Raw genomic sequence first — 24,748 nt, 5'->3', positions numbered from 1 at the left:
TTCTGGCTTGAGAGGAAATGCAACTTTACGGGGGAAGACGACTCAAAGGTTACAGGAACAATTTATTCATAAGGCAAAATATCTTCAACGTCTCTCCAAAACTTCGAGGGCAGAATCGGTATCTGCCGAGATGGTAAAATGTCCAGTGAGCAGGAAATATTTCACCGGATCTCACTTGCTTGGGAAAAAAGGCAGTGAACGCGACCCACGCGATAGACTAGATCGCACGCTCGGCCTCAGATTGGTCGAGCCTGTATGGGCTGCGCAAAAAGCGGAAGCGCGCTTTTCAAAGTCGTCCCACCGTCGATGAAGGCAGGCCACTTCCGGCGTAGCCATGGCGGCTAACGCTACTACCAACCCGTCACAGCTGCTGCCGTTAGGTAATCGCCGTCCTTTGGGGAGCAGGAACCGGGAGCTGAAGTTCAGGATTAGGGGCCGAGGGGCTGTTCCGAGGCAGGCCCTGGCCGAGTGTGGGGAAATGTATAGGACCAAATGCGGTTCGACTCTCGGCTCCAAGTCTTCAAGGCAGCAGGCCGCCCCTGCTCTTTAACGTGGTCGGGCTCCTCCGGGCAAGGATTTCTGACTCCTCAAAGCAGACCGTCACTGGAGAAGGTCCACATTTAGTGAACGTGTTGTCGGCCTCCTTTGTTGTGAGCCCGCCTCTGCAGTGTGATAGGTAGTAGGCCAACTTCTCAACCTGGCTTTTAAGATCCCCAGATTAGATAGACCATGTTATGTATATGGTTGACACTAACACCCTGGTCCGGAATGAGCCTTAAATGAGGAATCTGGAAACTAGCTCTGTTTGTTATTTATTCATTCAATAAGTAGTAACTGAGTATCTATACACGAGATGCCGTGCCTGGGCATTTTTCAACGATAAACTTAAACCATAGCCATTGCCTTCAAATAGCACACAAGCCAGTGGAGGAGAGAATACTGGACAAGTAGACATCCTGCTACATAGTGCTAGGCTGGCTAAAGAGATGTTCAAGCTGCCGTCAGAGCACAGAGGATAGACAGAGTTGGGGGAGGGAAGCAGTGACAGAGTTTCCGGTGAATATAATTATACCTATCTCCTCTTATGTTTTTGTAGCTGGTGAAGAGTGATTGAACTAGTGGTCGTGGCCGTGATTGAAAAGTTTTCATTCCTTCATGCCACAGACTCTTTTGGAATCCTCATTACCCGCCAGATGCTGTGCTTAAACTGAGATTTGTATTATAAGACCTAAAGTTATTGAATGAATGTTTTTCCTGGTTTTTCTTTCACTATATGCAAGTAAGAGTGCCAGTAGGCACTCAAATATTTGTTGAAATAATGAATGGTAAAATAATATTTTTTCCCTCCTCAGAGCTTGTGGACAAATGTATAGGATCAAGAATTCACATTGTGATGAAGAGTGATAAGGAAATTGTTGGTACTCTTCTAGGATTTGATGACTTTGTCAGTATCCTTTTAAAAGGTGGTGGTGGTGGTATAGGTTTTTCTTAAGTATTTAATAACGTAAGAACTATAGACAATCAGTATATTTGTGATTATTATAATAAAATCAGTTCATTTTCAGGGAACTTATGATAATGTTTTAAGAGGTATGTATTGAAAGACGGTAAAGTTCCTATCAACAACAAACATTTTGAATTTGAGCCGTTGTGTTAAACATTATAATTAAAACTGAACAAGCGAGCCCAGTGGCTTACACCTGTAATCCCAGCGCTTTGGGAGGGCAAGGTGGGTGGATCGCTTGAGCCCAGGAGTTTGAGACCAGCCTGGGCAACATGATGAAACCCTGTCTCCACAAACATTACAAAAATTAGCTGGGCATGGTGACGTACACCTGTGGGCCCAGCTAATCTCTGGGACCGAGGCAGGAGGATCCTTTAAGCCCAAAAGGTGGAGGCTGCAGTGAGGTGTGAGTGTACCACTGCACTTAAGCTGGGATAACACAGCGAGACTTTGTCTCAAAAGAAAAGAAAAGAAAAAAGCTGAACAAAGGCAGAAGCTGGAGTAAATTCTCTATTTGTTTTCTTAACACCAAATTTCAGATATGGTACTGGAAGATGTCACTGAGTTGTGAGTAGTGTTAAAGAATTGGGGGGGGAAATCTCTTCTTAATTAAAGACAGTTTTACTACTTTTGAGTAAAATTATTTATGAGAAAACATTACCTGTTGGTGGAATAACCTTAAAGATAGAAGTTTTATCTGTTTGCTTGTAAAATTGGATCAGTGTTATTACCTTAATTTAATTATTAGTAAACTCCTAGACAATTAGTGGAGACACAGTTTTAAGGTAGAAGATAAAAAAAAGAGCTAGGAATTTTAGGGTTCAGGTCAAATCAAGGAACTGATAGTAAGAGCATTTAGACTGGACATGGTGGCTCACCCCTGTAATCCCAGCATTTTGGAAGGCCAAATGAGGAGGATTGAGCCTGGGAGTTTGAGACCAGCCTGGCCAACAAAGGGAGACCCCTGTCTCTATAAAAAATTTAAAAATTAGCTGGGTATGGTGGGGGGCAGCTGTAGTCCTAGCTGCTCTGGAGGGTGAGGATCCCGTGAACCAGGAGTTCTAGGCTGCAGTGAGCTATGATTGTACCACTGTACTCAGCCTGGGCAATAGAGCAAGACCCTGTCTCTTAAAAAAAAAAAACCCAAAAAACATTTCATTTCATATTTGATTTCCTGGGCAAGCTTTGGCTTCTTTTTATGAAGCTCTGTCTGACAGATGTGGATCTTAGGTCAGTGAGTTCATTCTGTTGCTTTTAATGAAGGTTACATTACCTAGTGGATAACCTTTGTAACTGAAAATTGTCGATATAATTGCCCAACCTCAGAGTAATTTGTATACAAGGATCACCTTTTTAGGGAGGGAAAGTATTTCCAAAATGTTGGCTTTGATTTTCACTGTTTATCCTGACTGTATTTTATCTATTCATTTAGTGAAATCACACCAGAAGGAAGAAGGATTACTAAATTAGATCAGATTTTGCTAAATGGAAATAATATAACAATGGTAAGACACACTGAAACTGTTTTGTTTAGATGGGAGCCCATTTTTCTGGGGCAGTGATTATAGAACTAACCTTAATGTTGCTTGCTTAACTAAATGATCATGGCCCAGTGGTGCGTAAGATGGGAAGGGTGTTCTCTGTGGTCAGGGCCCTAAAGCTCAGCTATTGAAGAGGCATTGGGTCTAAAGGTTAGTTTGCTTCGAATTTTTAATCGCTGTTGAGATAGTAAGTATTAATTGATGATGTTGGAAATTGTGAATAGATATTGACAATCTGGAGAAAATGGGAATGTGGAGCGCAGGGGACAGGCAAAGGTGGCATAAGGAAGAGCAAGGGATTTTTAGATGACATGGTTGTTGTGTTACTAATAAACTCTTTTTCCTCTTTATGCAGCTGGTTCCTGGAGGAGAAGGACCTGAAGTGTGAATGAGTTTTCTTGACTTAGCTAGATTCTGTTTTGTCTTTTAATGACAAGAAAATGGAATTTTTTTCCCCCACCTTCTAATGTTTAAATCCCATAAAGCTAAGTTTCCCGTTAAAGGGAAGTGCTTTGAAGATGTGTACCCATTTTTGTAAGTTAATCATGATTATCCTGGAAAAAGAAGAAAAGAGCTTCTTCTTTGAAGACGAAAATAAAGGTGTTTTTGGTTAATTGTCATTTTATTTATTGTACTGCAGTAGCCAGTGGAACAAAGATTGTGGTTATTTTGCCACTTACTTTTCTGTCATTATATGCTTATTTGCTTTCTCATTTACATGACCATTTGATTCTCAAACAAAAGTCGTTCCAAACAAAATGATGAACTTTGATTTGAACAGGTGCATTTAAACAACTGGAAATGATCACTTAGAAAATTAAATTAAAATGCTGTTGTTTTGTAATGAGGATTTTTCTACTGATTTCAAATTCCATGAACAACTATTGAAAACAAACAATATACAGGTAATATATGCACATTGTAGAAATGCGGGAATTATCTATTGGAATTTCCCTAAAGATACAAATTTTATCTATTTGTTTATAAAATTGGTTCAGAGGGTTATTACCTTAATGTAATTATTACTGAATTGCCAGGAAATTAGTGGAGACAGAGCTTTAAGGTAAAGGATACTAAAAACAGCTAATAATTCTAGGACTCAGGTAAAATCAAGGAACTGATAATAAGATCATAGAACTGTATAAGTCAAAGAACTATTAAAAACAAACAGGTAATATACACACATCGTAGGATTATAAGTAAGCAAAAAGGAGAAGGTTGATCATGCTTTGCTGTATGTCTTCATAGACTTTCTCAGTCCACTCTCAGTACACATTTTATTTTACTTGTTCATCCTGATTTTTTACTCTCCACTTAAGGCATTTTTTGAATTTAAATGGTGAATATCTTTCCATGTCAAATATTTCAACATTAATATATACATAATATTAAATGGATTTACTATAAATTATTTAGCCTATTCTTACCACAGTAGTCTAACTAGATCTTTATACATTTTTATTTTTCTAGAATAAACTAAAAAATGTGTAAGATCAAAGGGTGTATATTGTGTTGCCAAGAAAAACTTTGTGCCAAAAAAAAACTTTGTGCCAGGTGTCTTTCATAGTACTATTTATTTATTTATTTATTTATTTTATTTTTTTTATTTTTTGAGACGGAGTCTCACGCTGTTGCCCAGGCTGGAGTGCAGTGGCGCGATCTCGGCTCACTGCAAGCTCCGCCTCCTGGGTTCACGCCATTCTCCTGCCTCAGCCTCCTGAGTAGCTGGGACTACAGGCCTCCGCCACCGCGCCCGGCTAATTTTTTGTATTTTTAGTAGAGACGGGGTTTCACTGTGGTCTCGATCTCCTGACCTTGTGATCCGCCCGCCTTGGCCTCCCAAAGTGCTGGGATTACAGGCTTGGGCCACCGCGCCCGGCCTCATAGTACTATTTATATCCTTCCCAACATTAGCTGTGTTCTACCTTCTCTCCTCTTTGCCATTTTTACAGGCAAAACCTGGCATGTCTAAAAATTTTCTTTTCCTTTTTTTTTTTTTGGAGACAGAGTCTCGCTGGAGTGCAGTGGCATGATCTTGGCTCACTGCAACCTCCAGTCAGGCTGGAGTGCTGTGTTGCAATATCAACACGACCTCTGCCTCCCATGTTCAAGTGATTCTCCTGCCTCACCCTCCCGAGTAGCTGGGATTACAGGTGGGTGCCACAACTCCCATCTAATTTTTATATTTTTAGTAGAGATGGGGTTTTAACTTGTTGGCCAGGCTGGTCTTGAACTCCTGACCTCTAGTGATCCACCTGTCTCGGCCTCCCAAAGTGCTGGTATTAAAGGCATGAGCCACCAGCACTTTGGTTAATTTTGATCTCATTTGTATTTTGTAAATGACTTACCCGATGAGGCTTTTGCCATTGATGTTTGTCTTTTTCTTACTAATTTGTAAGAATTCTTGATGGGTTTCTCTTAGTCATGTATTTTGCTAATAATTTCCCTAGTTTGTAGTTTGCCACTTAGTGCTATTTTTGACATAAATGATGTATTTTAATGTAGTTACATGTTGACCTAGGCCATTATGGTTTTTGTATTTGGTCCGCGTGGATTGGAAAGACCTTTGCTTTGATTATACTTTTCTTTGGGCACTTTATGTTTTCTGCATTTGATTTAAATCTGGAATCTATCTGGAATTTTAGTATTACCACATGGAAAAAGGATCCAACTTTATTTTCCAAAACACAAAGCACTGATTTGTAGTTTTTTTCTGATTTACATGTTGTCAGTACTACTGCCTTGGCTAATTTCAAGCTACTGTGGCTTTAACAACTGGTTTGCAAAATTCTCAAGGATTTAACAGTTGATTCTCAGGAGACAGTATGTGCTGGTTGCCCCACACTTTGCTTCTAACTCTTGGGGGCAATGCTTTCCCTCCACTGTTGTATCTTTCCCTTTGGTGGTGAGTAAATGATGTAACACCTGCTTCTTTCCACTCCTTTATTATTTGCTATCCTAGGGGAGCTAATGGTCATACCCAAGCTCTTCCTTTTTTCATCCTAGGAGTTAGGCCAGGTGCAGTGACTCATGTCTGTAATCCCAGTGCTTGTGGGTGGTCAAGGTGGGAGGATAGATTGAGGCCAGTTGGAGGCCAGCCTGGACAATATAGTGAGACCCCATCTCTACCAAAAATTTTTAAAAATTAGTGAGGTGTAGTGGTGTGCACCTGTAGTCCTACATACTTGGGAGGCTGAGGAAGGAGAGTTGCTCGAGCCCAGGAGTTTGAGATTTCAGTGAGCTATGATTGCATCACTGTACTGCAGCCTGGGTTACAGTGAGACCCTGTCTCAAAACCTACAATGAAACACCATTTCATGGGTGCTATATGATGGCTATAATGATAAAAAAGGAATGTTACAAGTATTGACTGGGATATGAAGAAATTTGAGCCCCAGCACTTTGCTGGTGCGAATGTAAAATGATGCATGCACTGTGGAAAATAATTTGATGATTCCTCACATAGTTAAATAGAATTACCATATGACCCTGCAACCTCTCTCCTCAGTTCATACCCAAAAGAACTAAAAACATGTCTGCATAGAAACTTGTGTGAACTTTTCACGGCAGCGTTATTCCTAATGCCCCAAAGTGGAAACAACCCAAATGTCCATCGATGGATGGATAGATAAATGAAATGTGGTATATTCGTACAATAGAATATTATCTACCTGTAAAAATGAATGAAATACTTGTGTGTGCTACAACATGGATGAACTGTGACAACATTATACTAAGTGAAAGAAGCCAGACACAAAAGACCACATATTTCATTTATATGATCCAGAACAGGCAAATTTACAGAAATAGACAACTATATTAGTAACTGCTAATAGATACGGGTTTGTTTTTTGGGGTGATGAAAATGTTCTGGGATTAGATGGTTGCACAACCTTGTGAATATACTAAAAATCACTGAATTGTAACCTTAAAAGGGTGGATTTCATGTTACATGAATTACATCTCAATTTTTAAAAAGTGATGTATCTGAGGCATATCTAATGTAACTTCTGAGGCCCTAAAAGAATTGCTTTCCCATGAGTGACAGCTTGGGTTGTGGCTGCTGAAAGGACTTTAACCACCTAAGCATCAAAACCCTCTCTGGTTAAGACTGAACAGAATAAGGATTTGGGGAAGATTGTTTGGGGCATTTAACTTAAGAATGTTGGACATTTTTTGTTTGTTTTGAGACAAGGTCTTGCTCTCTCACCCAGGCTGGAGTGCAGTGGTGTGATCAGCATTCACTACAGCTTCAAACCACTGGGATCAAGCAGTCCTCCCACCTTAGCCTCCCAAGTAGCTGGATCCACGGGTACATGCCACCATGCCCAGCTACCTTTTATCTTTTTTTTTTTTTAAAAAGACAGGGTCTGTCACCCAGACTGGAGTGCAGCAGTCATGGCTCACTGTAGCCTCGACCTCTCGGGCTCAGGTGATCCTCCCTCACTACAGGTGCACACCACCACACCTGGCTAATTTTTTGTATTTTTGGTGGAGACTGGGTCTTGTCATATTGCCCAGGCTGGTCTCAACCTCCTGGCCTCAAGCGGTCAACTCGCCTTGGCCTCCCAAAGTGCTGGGATTACAGTTGTGAGCCACTGTGCCTGGCCTAATTTTTTAATATTTTGTAGAGACAGGGCGTCACCATGTTGCCCAGGCTTGTTGATTCTTAATTCACAAAAATAAGGGTATTTAGTTTTGGATTTTAATTCTAGTGGAGTTTAACATGTTTGGACTTTGATTTGGAAAGAGATTTAATTATTGAATTCCAGTAAATTTGATAATGGGAGAGGATTACATGTAGATTTGGGCATCTCTGTTGTTGGCGTTTTATTATTGGATGTTAGTGTGCTGATATGCCAGGTTAGACCATGTATTAGTTGGGGTTCTCCAGAGACGACCAATAGTATATGTATATAGATATATAAGGGGATTTGTTAGGAGAATTAGCTCATGCTATTATGGAGGCTGGGAAGCCCCAAAACAGGCCGTCTGCAAGCTGGAAACCTTGATGTGGCTAAGTCGAAGTCCAAAGACCTCAGAACTCGGGATGCTGATGATAAAATTCTCAGTCTGAGGCTGAACGCCTGAGAACCCAGGGGGCTACTGGTGTAAGTCCTGGGGTCCAGAGGTCTCCTAGAGTTGGGATCACTCTTCCTTCTCTGTCCTCAGAGGACAACTTCATCAGAACATCAGGAGTTCTGATATCCAAGGACAGAGAAGGAAGAGTTGTCCCAGCTCTAGGAGGGAGACAGACATGTTGCCTTTTCTCTGTTTTTGTTCTCTTTGGACCCTCTGTCAACTGGATGCTGGCCCACGTTGAAGGTGCATCTCACCTAGTCCACTCAGACTCACACCCTAAAGTAGTCTGGAAACACCCTCAAACACAGCCAAATAATGCTTTACTAGGTTTCTAGATATCCTTAATCCCGTTAACTTGACACCTAAAATTAGCCATCACAGACCATGTTGCAGGATCAGGAGGACCAGAGAGAGACCTTGAGGTGTATACAGGAGGATATATTTATTATTGAGTGCACTCAGACCCTGCAGACTTAACGTCCAAAGACTGGGCCCAGAACAAAGACAGCACTTGACTTTTATGCACACTTCACAAAATGGGGTGGCTAGCTTGAAGCAAGCTTACAGTGGCTTGAAAGCAGGGATACAGAGGCAGGACAAAGACAGTTAATCAAATTGTAGCAGATCGTAACTCAGGATTACACATGACCATTGCCAATCAACCCGGATATCTGTTATCTAGGTTTTGCCTAAGCATGGGCTTATCCTATAACCTTCACTGTGGTGCCCAGGTGGCCATCACTCAGGCCTGCTCAGAGGCTCATGACCTTCACTCTACTGCTTAGATAAAATAGAATATTTGATGTCACTAGTTACAGAGAACAGGAATCTATGAACTCATTCCATAAAACGAAGGAAAATTTGTTTTTCTTTTCCCTATGTTGAGGGAATGCTGGGAGAGTTTCCAGAGCACATTAGATAATATCAAGACTCCCTGGGTCTGGGCCATGCCTGTTGCTGCCTCTGGGACAAGTCAGCCTAATACAGGAAAACTTATTTCTTTTTCTTTTTAAGTTTACTTTTTTTTAATTTCCCGCCTCAACCATGTGGTGGGGCGTGCTTTGGGATGGGAAATGGAGTGAATTTTCAGATTTAGAATTACAGAAGCCTTGGAGTTGCCTTAATTCATATACTGACTCCGTTCAGAGCCTTTTGGGGCAAAATCTAAACTCCTTCCAGTGATCCCAATAGCAGTTGGATTTGGGAGTGATAGACTGTGTTCTTCTCTATGGCTTTAATGGTTAAGTTCAGTGGGTGAAAAGAACAAAAAGATGGGGAATGTAAGGGAATAATGCTTCTTTTCTACCTCTGATGTTTTCTTCTACATGAAAGATTAATTAGTGTAACACATCTGCCCTCTCTCTGTTTTATGCCCAGAGACATGCAGACTGAGTTGCTCAAGGTAGTGTGGGTTCTGCTCTGCTTTTTCCTGTAAGTTTTAGAGGTGTCTGCTTCCACATGAAGAAGTCTGCGGTGGTCACTGATGCCTGTGGTTTGGTGGGTACATCTGGATAATTCTGGCGTTCCAAACAAAGAAGTTAACTACAGTCTGTAGATATAAGACATCATCCACTTAGCCTGTGTCAGTACTAACAATGATCACTGTCTATTTACTAGTTTGCCTTTGTTCTCAGTTGGTTCAGAACTCAACTGTGGAACAGGAGTGCTAATTATTGGCTCCCTCAAGACTCCAATAGCCCTCGAGTTTCTGCTGTATGAAGACAAAAACCTCCTCTGCCTTCCTGCCTGCCTCCCATCTCTACCTTGTTTTATCTGTCCATCCCAGCCATCAGACCATCAGAGCAACTGACTGATTGATCTAAAATGCAGGATTATGGTCATGCCATGTTTGGTTGTTTTTTTTTTTTTTAGACGGAGTTTCGCTCTTATTGCCCAGGCTGGAGTGCCATGGTGCGATCTCGGCTCGCAGCAACCTCTGCCTCCCAGGTTCAAGCGATTCTCCTGCCTCAGCCTCCTGAGTAGCTGGGATTACAGGTATGAGTTAACCATGCCTGGCTAATTTTGTATTTTTAGTAGAGACGAGGTTTCTCCATGTTGGTCAGGCTAGTCTTGAATACCTGACTTCAGGTGATCCACTTGCCTTGGCCTCACAAAATGCTGGGATTATAGGCTTAAGCCGCTGCACTTGGCTGGCTTTCAAACCTTTCAGTAAGTTACCTTCTATACGATGAAAGGCCAGGTTCCTTAACAGGTTACCATGAGGGGTGCCTATTGACCTTCTCAACCACATCTCAGTCTTGCCTTCATAGCACAGAATTTATAACACTGACTGTTTCTCCTCTTTGGCCTTTGGCTTTACTCATGTTGGACTTTTATGGGAAGAGCCTTATCTCCAAACTTCTCTTCACTTGGTTTACTTGTATTCAAGACTAGACTCAAATGTTTCTTCCTCCAGAAAGTCCTATGGGGTCCCTCAGCCCTCTATCACTACTCAATGCTTATATGGGACAGGTCATAGAGGCTTTTCTTATACTGTGAAACTGTCTTGAGTAGCTACTCTGTCCTAGAAAAATAACAGCCTCAAGCAGTTCATACCATGCACAGTCCTGGTTTCAAAGGAAACAAATCCTATTACACTCTTGGACCATAGACTAGAGTATGGGCCACCATCATCTGAGTATGTTGAGTTTGGCTGGTGTGGTCGATTGGCCCTCAGTGCAGTGATGCAAGTGGGCTTCTGGCTGTTATCTGGGAAGATCAGAGGCAGAAGCTAGGGAGCTCTAGCAGGGTCCTGGTGCTCTATGAGTACCACTCTTGGAAGACAGCAGGCCTCCTGGCCGACATTTCTCCAAGAAGTAGAACTGGTATTTCTCAGATCAGCCTGACACCCAAATTCACGCTCTGTGTACTTCAGTCACAAGGAGTTGAGGTTAGTGGGCATGAGGCTGCAATAGAGAGTGGTCAGAAAACAGATCTCATCTACTTTATCCAGGAGCGACCCTGACTGAATCTTCTCTTTATTAGACATTTCATTCTTGAATTTAAGAAAAATCATGCATGACAACAGCTGACCACAAGAGGGCACTGTGGAACTAGGCAGGCAGCTAGTTGCTGGAGCCAAAGCTTTTTAGTTTTCCCCAGAGCCTCATTTGAACTCAGGTTTCTGGTCTCCTACTCTGCTGAACTTACTATTGGATCACACCACAAGGTAAAGGGTTAAATATACCACTATTTAACACTTCCCCAGCTCTTTTTTTTTTTTTTTTTTTTGCAAAAGAGGAATCTGTTTTTCATTCATTTATTTTATATTTTCTATATGAGGTGCCTTTTCTATTGTGAAATACTGTCTTTCAGCAGGTAGTGTTGTGAATGAAAACATGGGCGGTAGAATCAGACTTACCTTGACTCTAATTTTACCTTGATTTGTTAATCATGTGATTTGGGGCAGGTGCCTCAATTCCTTCATTCATAAATTGGGAATAATAAGCACCTCTCAAGGTTGTAACGATTGACAAATATAAGGTATGTAAATCATCCAGTATAGTTTCAGTTACACAGTAAGGGCTCAATAAATGGTGCTAGTTATTATTATTTAAAGAGCCTCTGAATCAACTCATTTTTACAGGTTTTCCATCACAGCAATTCCTTGTCAACAGTTGGAGCTGTCATTTAGTCCATAACAGTTACCTCTAGAATAGAACCCCTAGTTATTTTTTTTTAATTTTTATTTTTTCTGAGATGGGGTCTCACTCTGTCACCCAGATTGGAGTACAGTGGCATGATCTTACCTCCTGGGTTAAAGTGATTCTCCTACCTCAGCCTCCCGAGTATCTGGAACTACAGGCACGTGCCACCACACCCAGCTAATTTTTGTATTTTTAGTAGATACGGGGTTTCACCATGTTGGTCAGGCTGGTCTCGAACTCTTGACCTCATGATCCTCCCACCTTGGCCTCCCAAAGTGCTGGGATTATAGGTGTGAGCCACCGCTCCCATCCCCTAGTTATTTTTAAATCTTCTATTACACAAAGCACAGTGCTTGGGGCACAGGGGATCATAATATTTGTTGAATTAAGATGGTGACTAAGAATGCGGGCTTTATTAATTGGAAAATAATTGAACTCACAAAGCAACTAGGTGTAAGATAGTAAGGGAAGTGAAATAAAGAGGTAGAAGATTTCAAAATATGTTCATGGCTCTCATTAATTCATTAATAAAACAATCATTTATTGAGTACCACTTTGTTCCTGCCCTGCAGAAGCTCACTGCCTGGCCAGGGAGCTAGAGATTCCCTACATGTGATATGTCATGAATACATTAGCCTTTTCAGCTTGTAAAGAGGAGAGGGCTGGATTCTGCTTGTGGTGGGAGGGGGAAGCAGGAAAGACCTCTATGCTAGATATTCTCTGTCTGCCCATCCATTCCCTGCTCTGTGTTCTGGGATGCTGAATCCAGCCTACTGTGCGGCCTGTGCTCATTTGCTCTCTGGTGACAGGTTGGGAGATCAGAGGGTGGGAAGAGAGAATGGCTGGAGCATTTCTTCTCTGGCACGTTCTTGCTTCAGCGCTCTGTCTCAGCAGTGGCTGAACCTCCCCATGACTACAGCACATACTGGCAGCTCCTCTTCCTTGTCTCTAGCTCTCTTTCTTTTTTTTTCCTTTTAAGCTCTGGCAAGAGGTCTGTAGCTCTTTCTTTTTTAAATTACAGCAAATATTATCTGATAATAATAATTATTATTTTATTTATTTATTTATTGAGATAAATTATTCAGGCCAGAGTCTTGCTCTGTCACCAGGCTGGAGTGCAGTGGCATGATATCGGCTCACTTCAACTTCTGCTTCCTGGGTTCAAGCGATTCTCCTGCCTCAGCGTCCCAAGTAGCTGGGGCTACAGGCACATGCCACCACGCCCAGCTAATTTTTGTATTTTTAGTAGAGATGGGGTTTCACCATGTTGGCCAGGAAGGTCTCGATCTCTTGACCTCGTGATCCACCCACCTTGGCCTCTCAAGGTGCAGGATTACAGGCGTCAGCCACCGTGCCCGACCTATTATTTTATTAAAGCAAAGAAGTCTTTAGCTCTCAAAGGGCTCTAGTAACACTGTCTCCTCTCCTAATCCCATTCAGTCCTGGTGTAGTAATGGCTTCCCACATTTGCCATTGTCTGGGGGCCTCACAGTTCCTCGTTCATTTTTTAATACTGCCTTTATCTTTGTGAGCAATCCTTTCATTAAAGTCTCTTTATCTGAACCTTGCTGGGCCAGACTGACATAGCATCCTAGAAAAGGAGATCCTTGAGCTGGGCCTTGGCAAAGGAGCAGGTACTTGTCAGGCAGAGAAGAGGGACAAAAGGAATAGGAAGGGAGATGTGAAGGATTTGGCATTAGGGGCTGTGAGTGATGTGGAGTAGCTGGAATACAAGGTGCATCTGAAAATTGGGTTTGCCTGAGTCAGAATGAGCCTTGGCAACTTCTGGAGGGTGGAGTTAAGGGATTTTCTTTTTTAAAGGATCTGTTTGCACCATCTGGTTTACGAGGAGGACAGGGAATCTTTTGGGGGTTGCAGGTTCAGACCTATTCAGCCTTACCTGGTGAATTTAGAGGAGAGTGCTTTGGAAGCCAGGATGAAGGGATGATTTCAGAGGTCTGGAGGTTTTATCACAGGGGAATAAAGAGTCATAGGTATGACAAAGTGGCTTCAAAAAACAGCATGAGTTCAGAAAGGAGTAAAGATCCCGGGAGAACATAGTGACTCTGCTTGACAAAGCTAAATCTCCTCCCCTGGAGAGGAGAGGGGTTAAGTAAAAACCAAAACCAAACCAGTAACAAGAGTTGCACAGCTTTCCAGATGTAAACCATGTATCTTCTGGGCCCACTATTTTCCCCTGGGCCCCTTGATAGGAAGGAGTCTGGGGACTGTGTCAGCCACACACAGGAGAAGCAGGGAGGTCAACAGTTCAGAAAGGGAGATAGAAGGGCAATTAGGAAACTTGAGTTTGTCACCAAGTGACTGTGTAACCTTGGGGTAAGCCACTCTTTTTTCTTTCAGGGCTTCAACGTTTTTACCTATAAAACAAGAGTGAAGTTGAATGTTTGGGTTCCTTTCTAGCACTGACTCTCTGCTTTGATTGTCTGCACTTCAGTGGAAGAGCACATCAGCCCAGGGCCCGAGGCCTCAGTCGGGGGAAGGGAAGGTTGACCTCTGGTGAGGGGTCGTGTCCTTGGGGCTCAGGCATTCTCCCTCTTCCCTCTAACCATGGGTACCCCATGACTGCTGGCCATGCTGTGTTTGGAATCTGAGGTGAATTGGGAGCCTTTGGGAACTTGGGAGCCTGTCCCCATATCTGTGTATTGCTCTGACTTAATGTCCTGTGGGAATCTAGCAGTTTTGGATATGGCAACTAATTTTTTTTTTTTTTTTTTTGAGCCAGGGTCTTGCTTTGTTGCCCAGTCTGGAGTGCGGTGGCACAATCTTGGCTCACTGCAACCTCTGCCTCCCAGGCTTAAGCCATCCTTCTGCCTCAGCCTCCTGACTAGCTGGGACTACAGGCATGTGCCTGGCTAATTTTTGGTATTTTTTGTAGAAATGGGGTTTCACTGTCTTGCTCAGGCTGGTCTGTAACTCCTGGACTCAAGCCATCCTCCTGCCTTGGCCTTCCAAAGCACTGAGATTACAGGCATGAGCCACTGCGTCCGGCCACTGTAGCTAATCATTTTAAAGCTATAATGCTCCTTGCTTTCCTTGCTTCCTTCTCCTTTTCTCTTCTGTTTCAATGAGAACAAACTTGAAAACCATCAGACTAAAAGCCACTTCAAGAGGAATCATGGTCTGGTGTAGAAGCCCTAATGATACAGACTGAGTGAGCTCTGGCAAGCCATTTTCCCTCTTTGGGTCTTGGTTTCCTCATCTTTTAAGCCAAAGCAATAACTCATGCCTTTCCTACTCCACACAGTTATTCTGGAGATCCAAAGGGCTCATAGATGTGAAATGCTTTAACTTGAATAACTTTCTATGTTGACATGAGGGCTAACTGGATCCCTCTTCCTTCATCATTGGATATCAGCTGGTAACTTCCTGGCTGGCTTTTACATCTATACTGCTTTCCAAAAAGAGCTGTGGCATCCTATAAAATAATTTATCATTGTATCTGCTATAACAATAGGGAAATGTACTAGAATAGAAGATCATGACCATGGGGTGCAGTGACTCAGATGTGGGTCATGGGCTCTCCTGCCTCCTCTGTTCTCTGGGAAGGACTCTACTTACCTCCTTTCATGCATTTTTTTGTGTCCATAATTGCTGCTTCTTGGGCCATAGGTCCCATTCATACTTCCTCATAGAAACCCTGTTATTTGTCATTGGTTTTAGCCAGCTCCACAGTCAGCATCTCATGAGGGTAATAAGAAGTGGGAAGGCCCTTATTTTTTCCTGTACTGAATTGCCTGGAGAGTGTCTCTTGCTGATTGCAGCTAGAAGTGTGACATTTTAGTTAGTGGAGAAACTTGAGTCAGGCAAGCGGCAGCCTGTGCCAGCAGGAGGGTGAAAAAGGGCTGAGGAAGAAGGGAAATGCTCAGTGGAGTAATTTGGCTCAGGTGTTTTCCTGGATCCAGGTTGGGTGTTCACATCACCACAGGTGGGGATTGTACATGCTCAAGGAATTTTCCCTTGTGATAGAAACCATAAATGAGCATCCTTAGACACCTAGTTTCTTCTATTCCACCTGACACCTGTGTTGGGAAAATGAACTCTGAGAGGTGAGCACCTCACCCAAGGACTTCCAGCTGTCCCAGTGACTGGTGCTTGAGGATGACACAAGCCTGCACTGGGATCTGTGGTTTCTCAAGGCATGGGTTCAGAGTGGGATGAGCTGGAAGGGAGCTTACATCACCTCTAGGCCCAGTCCCTCACTTTGTAGGTGGGGAGACCTGGGCTCAAAGAGAGGCGTTGACTTGATGAGGGACTCAGGGGCTGTGCTGGAACTGGTGCTTAGATCATTGGAACCTGATTCAGAGCTCTTGGCTGTGCCACTCCACCTCTGTGACTGGATGGTGATGGTTGGGTTACCCCGGATAAAATTACCTTCCTCTACCCCAGAGGCTGAAACCACTTGTGTCCGAACTCTTGCACTTTATCCATTGGTATCATAGAGATACTCATTTCTAGTTTATTTCTAAAGAGCCATCTCTTCCCTGCAGGTGGATTACTACTCAGACTGACGCCTCTTCCGACTCACAGCCCCTGGCACCTTGAGAAATGCTGACAATCAGCAGCAGAAGACAAATGATGTGAGGGGATCACGAGGAGGGACTTAGATGGGACAGGAGCCTGCAAGGAAGAGGGCCCAGGGAGGAATTTAAAGGCAGCCTGGGGCTGGGGTGGGGGAATCTGGCTTCTAATACCTGTTTTGTCATTTCTTAATTGTGTGACCTTGGAGAAGTTACTTAATATCTGTAAGCCTCAGTGCCCTACTCTGCAAAATAGGGATGGTAACACGTACTTCAGGGTTATATGAGAATGATATGAAATAATGTATTTGATAATATATATTATAGATATAATATATAAGGGCTAATATATATGAAATATATGTGATATGAGAGCACCCCACGGTGCGGGGTGGGCAGTAGGTGCTCCACAGGAGGGAGTTTCTTCACTCCTGGCAACAGATGCAGTGCCTGGAGCGCCTCCTATCTTCCTGCCTTTGCAGAGCTCCCATCCTCAAGACTTCTCCAATTATGCAGGTGACATGTTACAGTGACAAAGGTCAAACTGTATTTTTTTTTAAGAAAAAACGGGGTATATTTATTGGTTCATGTAGTTTAACCTTCCAGTTCCTGGCATTCCTAGCTCCATGGGCTCTAAAGATGTCATCAGGATGCAGTCTCTCCATCTCTTCACCTTGCTCTCCTCCTTGTTCTTTCCATTCTCAGGCACGCTCTCCCTGGTGGAGATAAGAGCAAGGATGCAGACCCACATTTTAGTGTCAGCAGAAAGCCCAGCAGAAAGACCACCAATAGAAGTGATATTAATATACCATTTTGTAGGGGGTCCTGGTCACCTGCTTTTTGCCTTTGACCATCTACCTCTTTCTAAGTGGCCCCCAGGAAAAATATATGCACAGAGGATTATAGCTTTTTTTCTTGCTTGGGCATGGTGGCAGAAGTGGCTGGTTGGCTTCCATTTTTCAAACTCTTTCCTTCCATGGCTGCCCAGCTAAAGACTACATTTCTATGCCTCCATTGTAGCAAAGTTTAATCATGTAAGAATCATGTCACAAGATCGTGGCCAATGAAGTATGGATGAAGTGGTAGAGGATGAGATGAATGCTGCAGAGGAAAAAGAAGAAGGCAATAGTGGTGCTGCCATACCAGTCGTAGACCACCTACCTGGCTATTTGCATGAGTAGGCCATCTTATTTAACCCGCTTGGTTAAGGCTAATGGATACAGGCACAAATGCAAGCCATAGCGTCCTAGTGAATGAGATCAGACCATACAGAAGATTTCTTCTGCCCAGGTTGGAGGCTGGTTTGGGCCTGGATTCAGAGCTGAGTGGAGACAAGCCAGAATTTTCCAAAGCAAGAAAATTTGCAACAGCTTGCCTCAGGGGAATTCCTGCTCTTAAGTTGGTTCAGATGTCTGTGGCCAATGAAGCTTTCAAGGGCTGGCTCTCAGAAGCCTGGGAAAAACTACAGGAATGAAATGAATCCAAAGATTGTTTAACATTATTTTTTTTTCTTTTTTTTAAAATTATTATTATACTTTAAGTTCTAGGGTACATGTGCATAACGTGCAGGTTTGTTACATATGTATACTTGTGCCATGTTGCTGTGCTGCACCCATCAACTCGTCAGCATCCATCAACTCATCATTTACATCAGATATAACTCCCAATGCAACCCCTCCCCCCCCCCCCCCTCCCCCCCTCCCCCCTCCCCATGATAGGCCCCGGTGTGTGATGTTCCCCTTCCCAAGTCCAAGTGATCTCATTGTTCAGTACCCACCTATGAGTGAGAACATGCGGTGTTTGGTTTTCTGTTCTTGTGATAGTTTGCTAAGAATGATGGTTTCCAGCTGCATCCATGTCCCTACAAAGGACACAAACTCATCCTTTTTGATGGCTGCATAGTATTCCATGGTGTATATGTGCCACATTTTCTTAATCCAATCTGTCACTGATGGACATTTGGGTTGATTCCAAGTCTTTGCTATTGTGAATAGTGACGCAATAAACATACGTGTGCATATGTCTTTATAGCAGCATGATTTATAATCCTTTGGGTATATACCCAGTAATGGGATGGCTGGGTCATATGGTACATCTAGTTCTAGATCCTTGAGGAATCGCCATACTGTTTTCCATAATGGTTGAACTAGTTTACAATCCCACCAACAGTGTAAAAGTGTTCCTATTTCTCCACATCCTCTCCAGCACCTGTTGTTTCCTGACTTTTTAATGATCGCCATTCTAACTGGTGTGAGATGGTATCTCATTGTGGTTTTGATTTGCATTTCTCTGATGGCCAGTGATGATGAGCATTTTTTCATGTGTCTGTTGGCTGTATGAATGTCTTCTTTTGAGAAATGTCTGTCCATATCCTTTGCCCACTTTTTGATGGGGCTGTTTGTTTTTTTCTTGTAAATTTGTTGGAGTTCTTTGTAGGTTCTGGATATTAGCCCTTTGTCAGATGAGTAGATTGCAAAAATTTTCTCCCATTCTGTAGGTTGCCTGTTCACTCTGATGGTAGTTTCTTTTGCTGTGCAGAAGCTCTTTAGTTTAATTAGATCCCATTTGTCAATTTTGGCTTTTGTTGCCGTTGCTTTTGGTGTTTTAGACATGAAGTCTTTGCCCATGCCTATGTCCTGAATGGTACTACCTAGGTTTTCCTCTAGGGTTTTTATGGTATTAGGTCTAACATTTAAGTCTCTAATCCATCTTGAATTAATTTTCGTATAAGGAGTAAGGAAAGGATCCAGTTTCAGCTTTCTACTTATGGCTAGCCAATTTTCCCAGCACCATTTATTAAATAGGGAATCCTTTCCCCATTTCTTGTTTCTCTCAGATTTGTCAAAGATCAGATGGCTGTAGATGTGTGGTATTATTTCTGAGGACTCTGTTCTGTTCCATTGGTCTACATCTCTGTTTTGGTACCAGTACCATGCTGTTTTGGTTACTGTAGCCTTGTAGCATAGTTTGAAGTCAGGTAGCGTGATGCCTCCAGCTTTGTTCTTTTGACTTAGGATTGTCTTGGAGATGCGGGCTCTTTTTTGGTTCCATATGAACTTTAAAGCAGTTTTTTCCAATTCTGTGAAGAAACTCATTGGTAGCTTGATGGGGATGGCATTGAATCTATAAATAACCTTGGGCAGTATGGCCATTTTCACGATATTGATTCTTCCTATCCATGAGCATGGTATGTTCTTCCATTTGTTTGTGTCCTCTTTTATTTCACTGAGCAGTGGTTTGTAGTTCTCCTTGAAGAGGTCCTTCACATCCCTTGTAAGTTGGATTCCTAGGTATTTTATTCTCTTTGAAGCAATTGTGAATGGAAGTTCATTCATGATTTGGCTCTCTGTTTGTCTGTTACTGGTGTATACGAATGCTTATGATTTTTGCACATTAATTTTGTATCCTGAGACTTTGCTGATGTTTAACATTATTTTTATCAACTCCTTTACATTTACTTTCCCAGAAAGCCTTTTGAAACCCTGTTTTATTATGAAAATATTTAAACATTAAGAAAACTAGAGAAAATACCTATTCCTATATTCTACAGGGATCAACATAATGCCATATTTGCTTCATCTTTCATTCTTCCTCCTCCTTTTCTCCCTCCCTTTTTCTCTCTGCCCGTCCTTTCTCTCTTTTGTTCTTTCTTTTGGCTGTAGCCTTTTTTTTTTTTTTTTTTGAGACAGAGTCTCACTCTGTCGCCCGGGCTGGAGTGCAGTGGCCAGATCTCAGCTCACTGCAAGCTCTGCCTCTCGGGTTCACGCCATTCTTGGGCCTCAGCCTGCCGAGTAGCTGGGACTACAGGCGCCCACCACCATGCCCGGCCAATTTTTTGTAGTTTTAGTAGAGACGGGGTTTCACCGTATTAGCCAGGATGGTCTTGATCTGACCTCGTGATCCGCCCGCCTCCGCCTCTCAAAGCGCTGGGATTTCAGGCGTGAGCCACCGCGCTCGGCTTGGCTGTAGTCTCTCTCTCTTTTTTTTTTTTCAGACAGAGTTTTGCTCTGTCGCCCGGGCTGGAGTGCAGTGTTGCAATCTCGGCTCATTGCAAGCTCCGCCTCCCGGGTTCAAGCAATTCTCCGGTCTCAGCCTCCTGAGTAGCTGGGACTACAGGCGCCCGCCACCGCGCCCGGCTAATTTTTTTTTTTTTTTTTCATTTTTAGTAGAGGTGGTGTTTCACCATGTTAGCCAGGATGGTCTCGATCTCCTCACCTTGTGATCCACCCGCCTCAGCCTCCCAAAGTGCTGGGATTACAGGCGTGAGCCACCGTGCCTGGCCGGCTGTAGTCTCTTAAAGGAAATCTCTGCCAATATATCTTTGTATCCCTAAATACTTCTGTATACAATTCTTAAATATAAGCATATTTTCTTATAGGACAATACCATTATTATATGTAATAAAATTAGAAGTAATTCATTCATATTATTTAATACCCAGGATTAAAGCTGGATTACATTTACCTAGTTGTCTCAAAACTGTGTTTTTACAGTAGGTTTCTGAATTAGGATTCAAGCCAAGTCTACTCATTACATTTGGTTGTTACATCAACAAAACTTTAACGAGAGCTGCCGCAACAACAGGATCTGAAGGCTAGGGTTATTATAACTCTGCTTTTCTTGGAGAGTGGACAGCCAGAGGGAGGTGAAGAACAACAGGTCTGGGATGCACCAGCCAGATAATCCCGTCCACAGGTTCCTGATTTGCTCACAGATACGTGATTTCTTTCATTTTTTATGTTTGTAATCATTCATTCCCGGAGTGGTTCATTGAAAGTGGACAATGCAAGGGTGAGACACTTCTAGCGTCTGATTTAAATCCAGCCCTTAACTTAACTTATTTAACATATGGGTTCATTTGAAACAAACTGATCTATGGCCTCTTATGTATGTTGAGTGCCCATTATATGCCAGTGCTGTTTAGAGACAGCACAAAGAATGGCAAGAGAAGCTAGCAAAAATGTTCTTAATTAGACGGAGGACACAGGCATGCCCTTTCAGCTGCAGGGCGCTGTACAGAGGAGTGGAAAGAAAGTGCCGTGGGTGCACAAAGGGAAGGGGAAATGTGATCAGCTCCCCTGGGAGAGGTCAGGAGAGGCTTTCCTGAAGAGGTAATCATGGAGCTGCACGTTAATATTTTCCTGCTAGGGGGAAACGCATTCCAGGCAGTGGGAACAGAATAACCCAAGGCACTAAAACTCTAAAATGCAGCAATGATCTTGAGCAGCAGTGTTTCAAGTCACATGATGGGTATTTGCCCCTATGAAAATAATTCAGTTTTATCTACAAAATGTGCCTTCAGATTTCAAATAGAGATGAACGTACTGTTTAGAACACGTTTTGACAACGCTACCTTTTTTAAAACTCTACTGGGTTGTGCACCATTCATTCCTACCCTGCCTGCCATCCCTTACCAGGTCAAACAAACAAGATTAGTTTTTAAAAAAATTTTAGATATTTTTATTTCTCCAAATTTGTTATTTATCAGATGTGAATGAAATAAAAAATATAATTGAGTCCCATCATCATCATCATCATCATCATGGAAATGGCTTTAAGAGAAAACTGGTCAGATGAATATTATTGCTTCCCATTTTCTTTTTTTTTTCTTTCTTTTTTCTTTTTTTTCTTTTTTTTTTTTTTGAGACAGAGTGTCGCTCTGTTGCCCAGGCTGGAGTGCAGTGATGCCATCTCGGCTCACTGCAACCTCCACCTCCCAGGTTCAAGGGATTCTCCTGCCTCAGCCTCCTGAATAGCTGGGATTACAGGCGTGTGCCACACGCCCAGCAATTTTTTTGTATTTTTAGTAGAGATGGGGTTTCACCATGTTAGCCAAGATGGTCTCGATCTCCTGATCTCATGATCCACCTGCCTCGGCCTCCCAAAGTGCTGGGAATACAGGTGTGAGCCACCGCATCCAGCCTGCTTCCCATTTTCAACCAGTAAATAGTTGCCACTGATAAACTGACAGCCAGGAGTCTGTCAAGAATGCTCAAGATACATTATATAATACAACATGACTGTTCATAGCGGGAACAATCCCAGGAAATAACTTACATGTACTTCCTGATTTCATCATACAAGACAAGCACAAAAGCATCACCCATGCCTCTGAGAACACTGGACCGTGCACCCTTGAAAAAAACTTTGCCTCCTTCATTACCAGCAATCTTCCTCCAGCAGTCAAGTGTGCCTGTGTACATGATGTCAGTTCCTTTGCACCCTGACTGCATCATCATGCAGCATTGAACGCTGTCAAATGGATAGGAAGTCAACCCAGCAATAGCAGTGACAGTCTGTGCGATCATCCAGCTGATGACGATGTGGGTGTTCTTGGGATCAGGAAGCATTCCCTTTGCAGTGTCATAGATACTTAAGTAGGCAGCTCGGTAGATGACAATACCCTGCACAGACTTGTTAAAGCCTTGGTACAGGCCCTTAATCCCATCAGTTTTGTAGATCTTAACCAGGCAGTCACTGAGGCCTCAGAATTCCCTTTCAGCTCCAGCTTTACCTGCATCAGCTGCTAGACAGGTACGGGCAAAATCAAGAGGGTACACAAAACACAAGGATGTGGCCCCAGCGGCACCGCCTGATGCCAGATTCCCTGCAAAGTAGCTCCCAAACTGGGTCCTCTTGTCCACATCACCCAGGAATATCTGCTTGTATTTATCTTTGAAGGCCAAGTTGAGAGCCTGGGTGGGGAAGTTATCTGATGACATTGACCAGGTTACGGTGCCAGAAGGACAGGACTCCCTGCTCCTTGGGAATATGGACCACGCAGTCTATAATGCCCTTGTATTGCATATCTGCGGTGATCTGCTTGCTGGCATGCTGTACCTCCAGCAGCAGCTTGACTCTCTTGATGGGTGCTACCCCCATCTTGGAGATGGCTGCTGCTACTACACCTGCCAGGAAGTCCTTGGTGAAGGACACAGCGGCATCTGTCATGTTGAAAGGAAAGAGGAGGCAGGCTGCTGCAGGACAGGACTGGGCCGGGAACTAGCTTTCACGCCAGGGCTGTGGGGCAACAATATTAGTTTTTGTCAAATTCCAAAGCTTCATTTTTTTCCTCAAGTCCCTTTATAACTTCCCAATCTCTCTTCTTTGACTGCTCAAGATAAAACAAAAATATAATGCAAAAAATATTTCCATTCTTTTAACAAATAAAAACTCCTAAATCAATTACTTTTTACCTTTATGGTTTTGATAATCTATTCGTCATGGGTCAATGACACTTGATAGAAAAGTGGACTTCTGATCTGGTTTAAAGTCAAATCAAGGTTGTGTCCTGAGGAATTCTTGAAACTCCATGAATAACCCTGATGCTGTTAGGGAGGAATGAGATGACTGAGTCTAGTGAGAGTGCTATCACCTGAGCAGTGGGACCCAGCTACTTTGTGCAATCGACTGACAAAGTGGGTGGCCTGCAACTCGGAAATTGTGCACTCACATTCTCATTCGAGTAGCTCTGCAAGGCTAGGACAGATAGGCATGACTGTATGCAACGGGCAGAGGAAACACATGGTGTGGTGTCAAAGTTTTGCACTTGGGGACTTGTCCTGGCTCACAGCCACCATCAAAGTGATATGAAGTAGGTGACATTTAGAGTGTTTTTTCCTTGTGCTAGGCACTGTTCTAAGCATGCTATTCACAACAACTCAGTGAGGTGGGTTGTATTATTCCCCTCGTATCAGTCAAGATTCTCCAGAGAAACTGAACCAGTAGGATGTATGTGTGTATATATTTAACAGGTTGGTGCAAAAGTAATGGCAATTTTTACCATTACTTTTAATGGCAAAGACTGCAGTTAGTTTTGCACCAACTTACTATTTATATGTGGGTGTGTGTGTATGTATATATTTATATGTGTATATGTGGGTGTGTGTATATATATAGTTCCCTTGAATAAAGTCTGCCTTATTCTTTTTTTTTTTTTTTTTTTTTTTGAGATAGGGTCTCTCTCTGTCACCCAGGCTGGAGTCTAGTTGTGTGATCGTGGCTTACTGCAACCTCTATCTACCTCCTGGGCTCAAGTGATCCTCCCTACTCAGCCTCCCATATAGCTGGGACCACAGGTGCCTGCCACCATGCCCAGCTAATTTTTTGCATTTTTGGTGGAGACGGGGCTTTACTGTGTTGCCCAGGTCTGGAACTCCTGAGCTCAAGTGATCTGCCCACCTGGGCCTCCCAAAGTGCTGGGATTATAGGCATGAGCCACTGTGCTCTGTTTATTCTTTAACAAAGGTCACAGATTTTTTTTTTAACTAAATATATACATATTATATATATGTACACATGTATATATAAATAGCATATTTATTATATATTAATAATATATAAATATATATCATATGTATAATACATGTTAACCACTATTCTGCACTGTGGCCTAACTGGATGCAACTTCCTCAACTAAATGTGAGGTTTATATGT

General features: G+C 42.8%; 1 protein-coding gene, 1 long non-coding RNA gene and 1 pseudogene across 3 annotated transcripts in view; 2 read left to right on the top strand and 1 right to left on the bottom strand.

Moving 5' to 3' along the window:
• Positions 1-3,659, top strand: part of LSM5 (LSM5 homolog, U6 small nuclear RNA and mRNA degradation associated) — a 298,060-nt gene extending 294,401 nt beyond the window's left edge. The window contains exons 2-6 of one of the 2 annotated variants that reach the window (XM_050783292.1): positions 292-380; positions 1,353-1,448; positions 2,044-2,071; positions 2,937-3,009; positions 3,401-3,659. In XM_050783292.1, coding sequence (XP_050639249.1) covers positions 335-380; positions 1,353-1,448; positions 2,044-2,071; positions 2,937-3,009; positions 3,401-3,433 — 276 coding nt within the window. In that variant the 5' untranslated portion in view covers positions 292-334 and the 3' untranslated portion in view covers positions 3,434-3,659. The remainder of the gene's footprint in view (positions 1-291; positions 381-1,352; positions 1,449-2,043; positions 2,072-2,936; positions 3,010-3,400) is intronic. The other variant, XM_050783291.1, reaches the window with a different exon arrangement.
• A 5,919-nt stretch (positions 3,660-9,578) lies between these two features.
• On the top strand, positions 9,579-17,182 carry LOC126950112 (uncharacterized). The gene is made up of 3 exons (XR_007724058.1): positions 9,579-10,122; positions 16,283-16,372; positions 17,018-17,182. It is a non-coding gene; the product is annotated as an uncharacterized LOC126950112 (long non-coding RNA).
• Positions 17,183-21,838: 4,656 nt separating this feature from the next.
• LOC126950092 (ADP/ATP translocase 2-like) lies at positions 21,839-23,278 on the bottom strand (annotated as a pseudogene).
• Between the last annotated feature and the right edge of the window lie 1,470 nt (positions 23,279-24,748).

The sequence above is a fragment of the Macaca thibetana genome, chromosome 3, assembly GCF_024542745.1.
Source record: "Macaca thibetana thibetana isolate TM-01 chromosome 3, ASM2454274v1, whole genome shotgun sequence".
Lineage (NCBI taxonomy): Eukaryota > Metazoa > Chordata > Mammalia > Primates > Cercopithecidae > Macaca > Macaca thibetana.
This window is presented reverse-complemented; position numbering and strand designations above follow the sequence as displayed.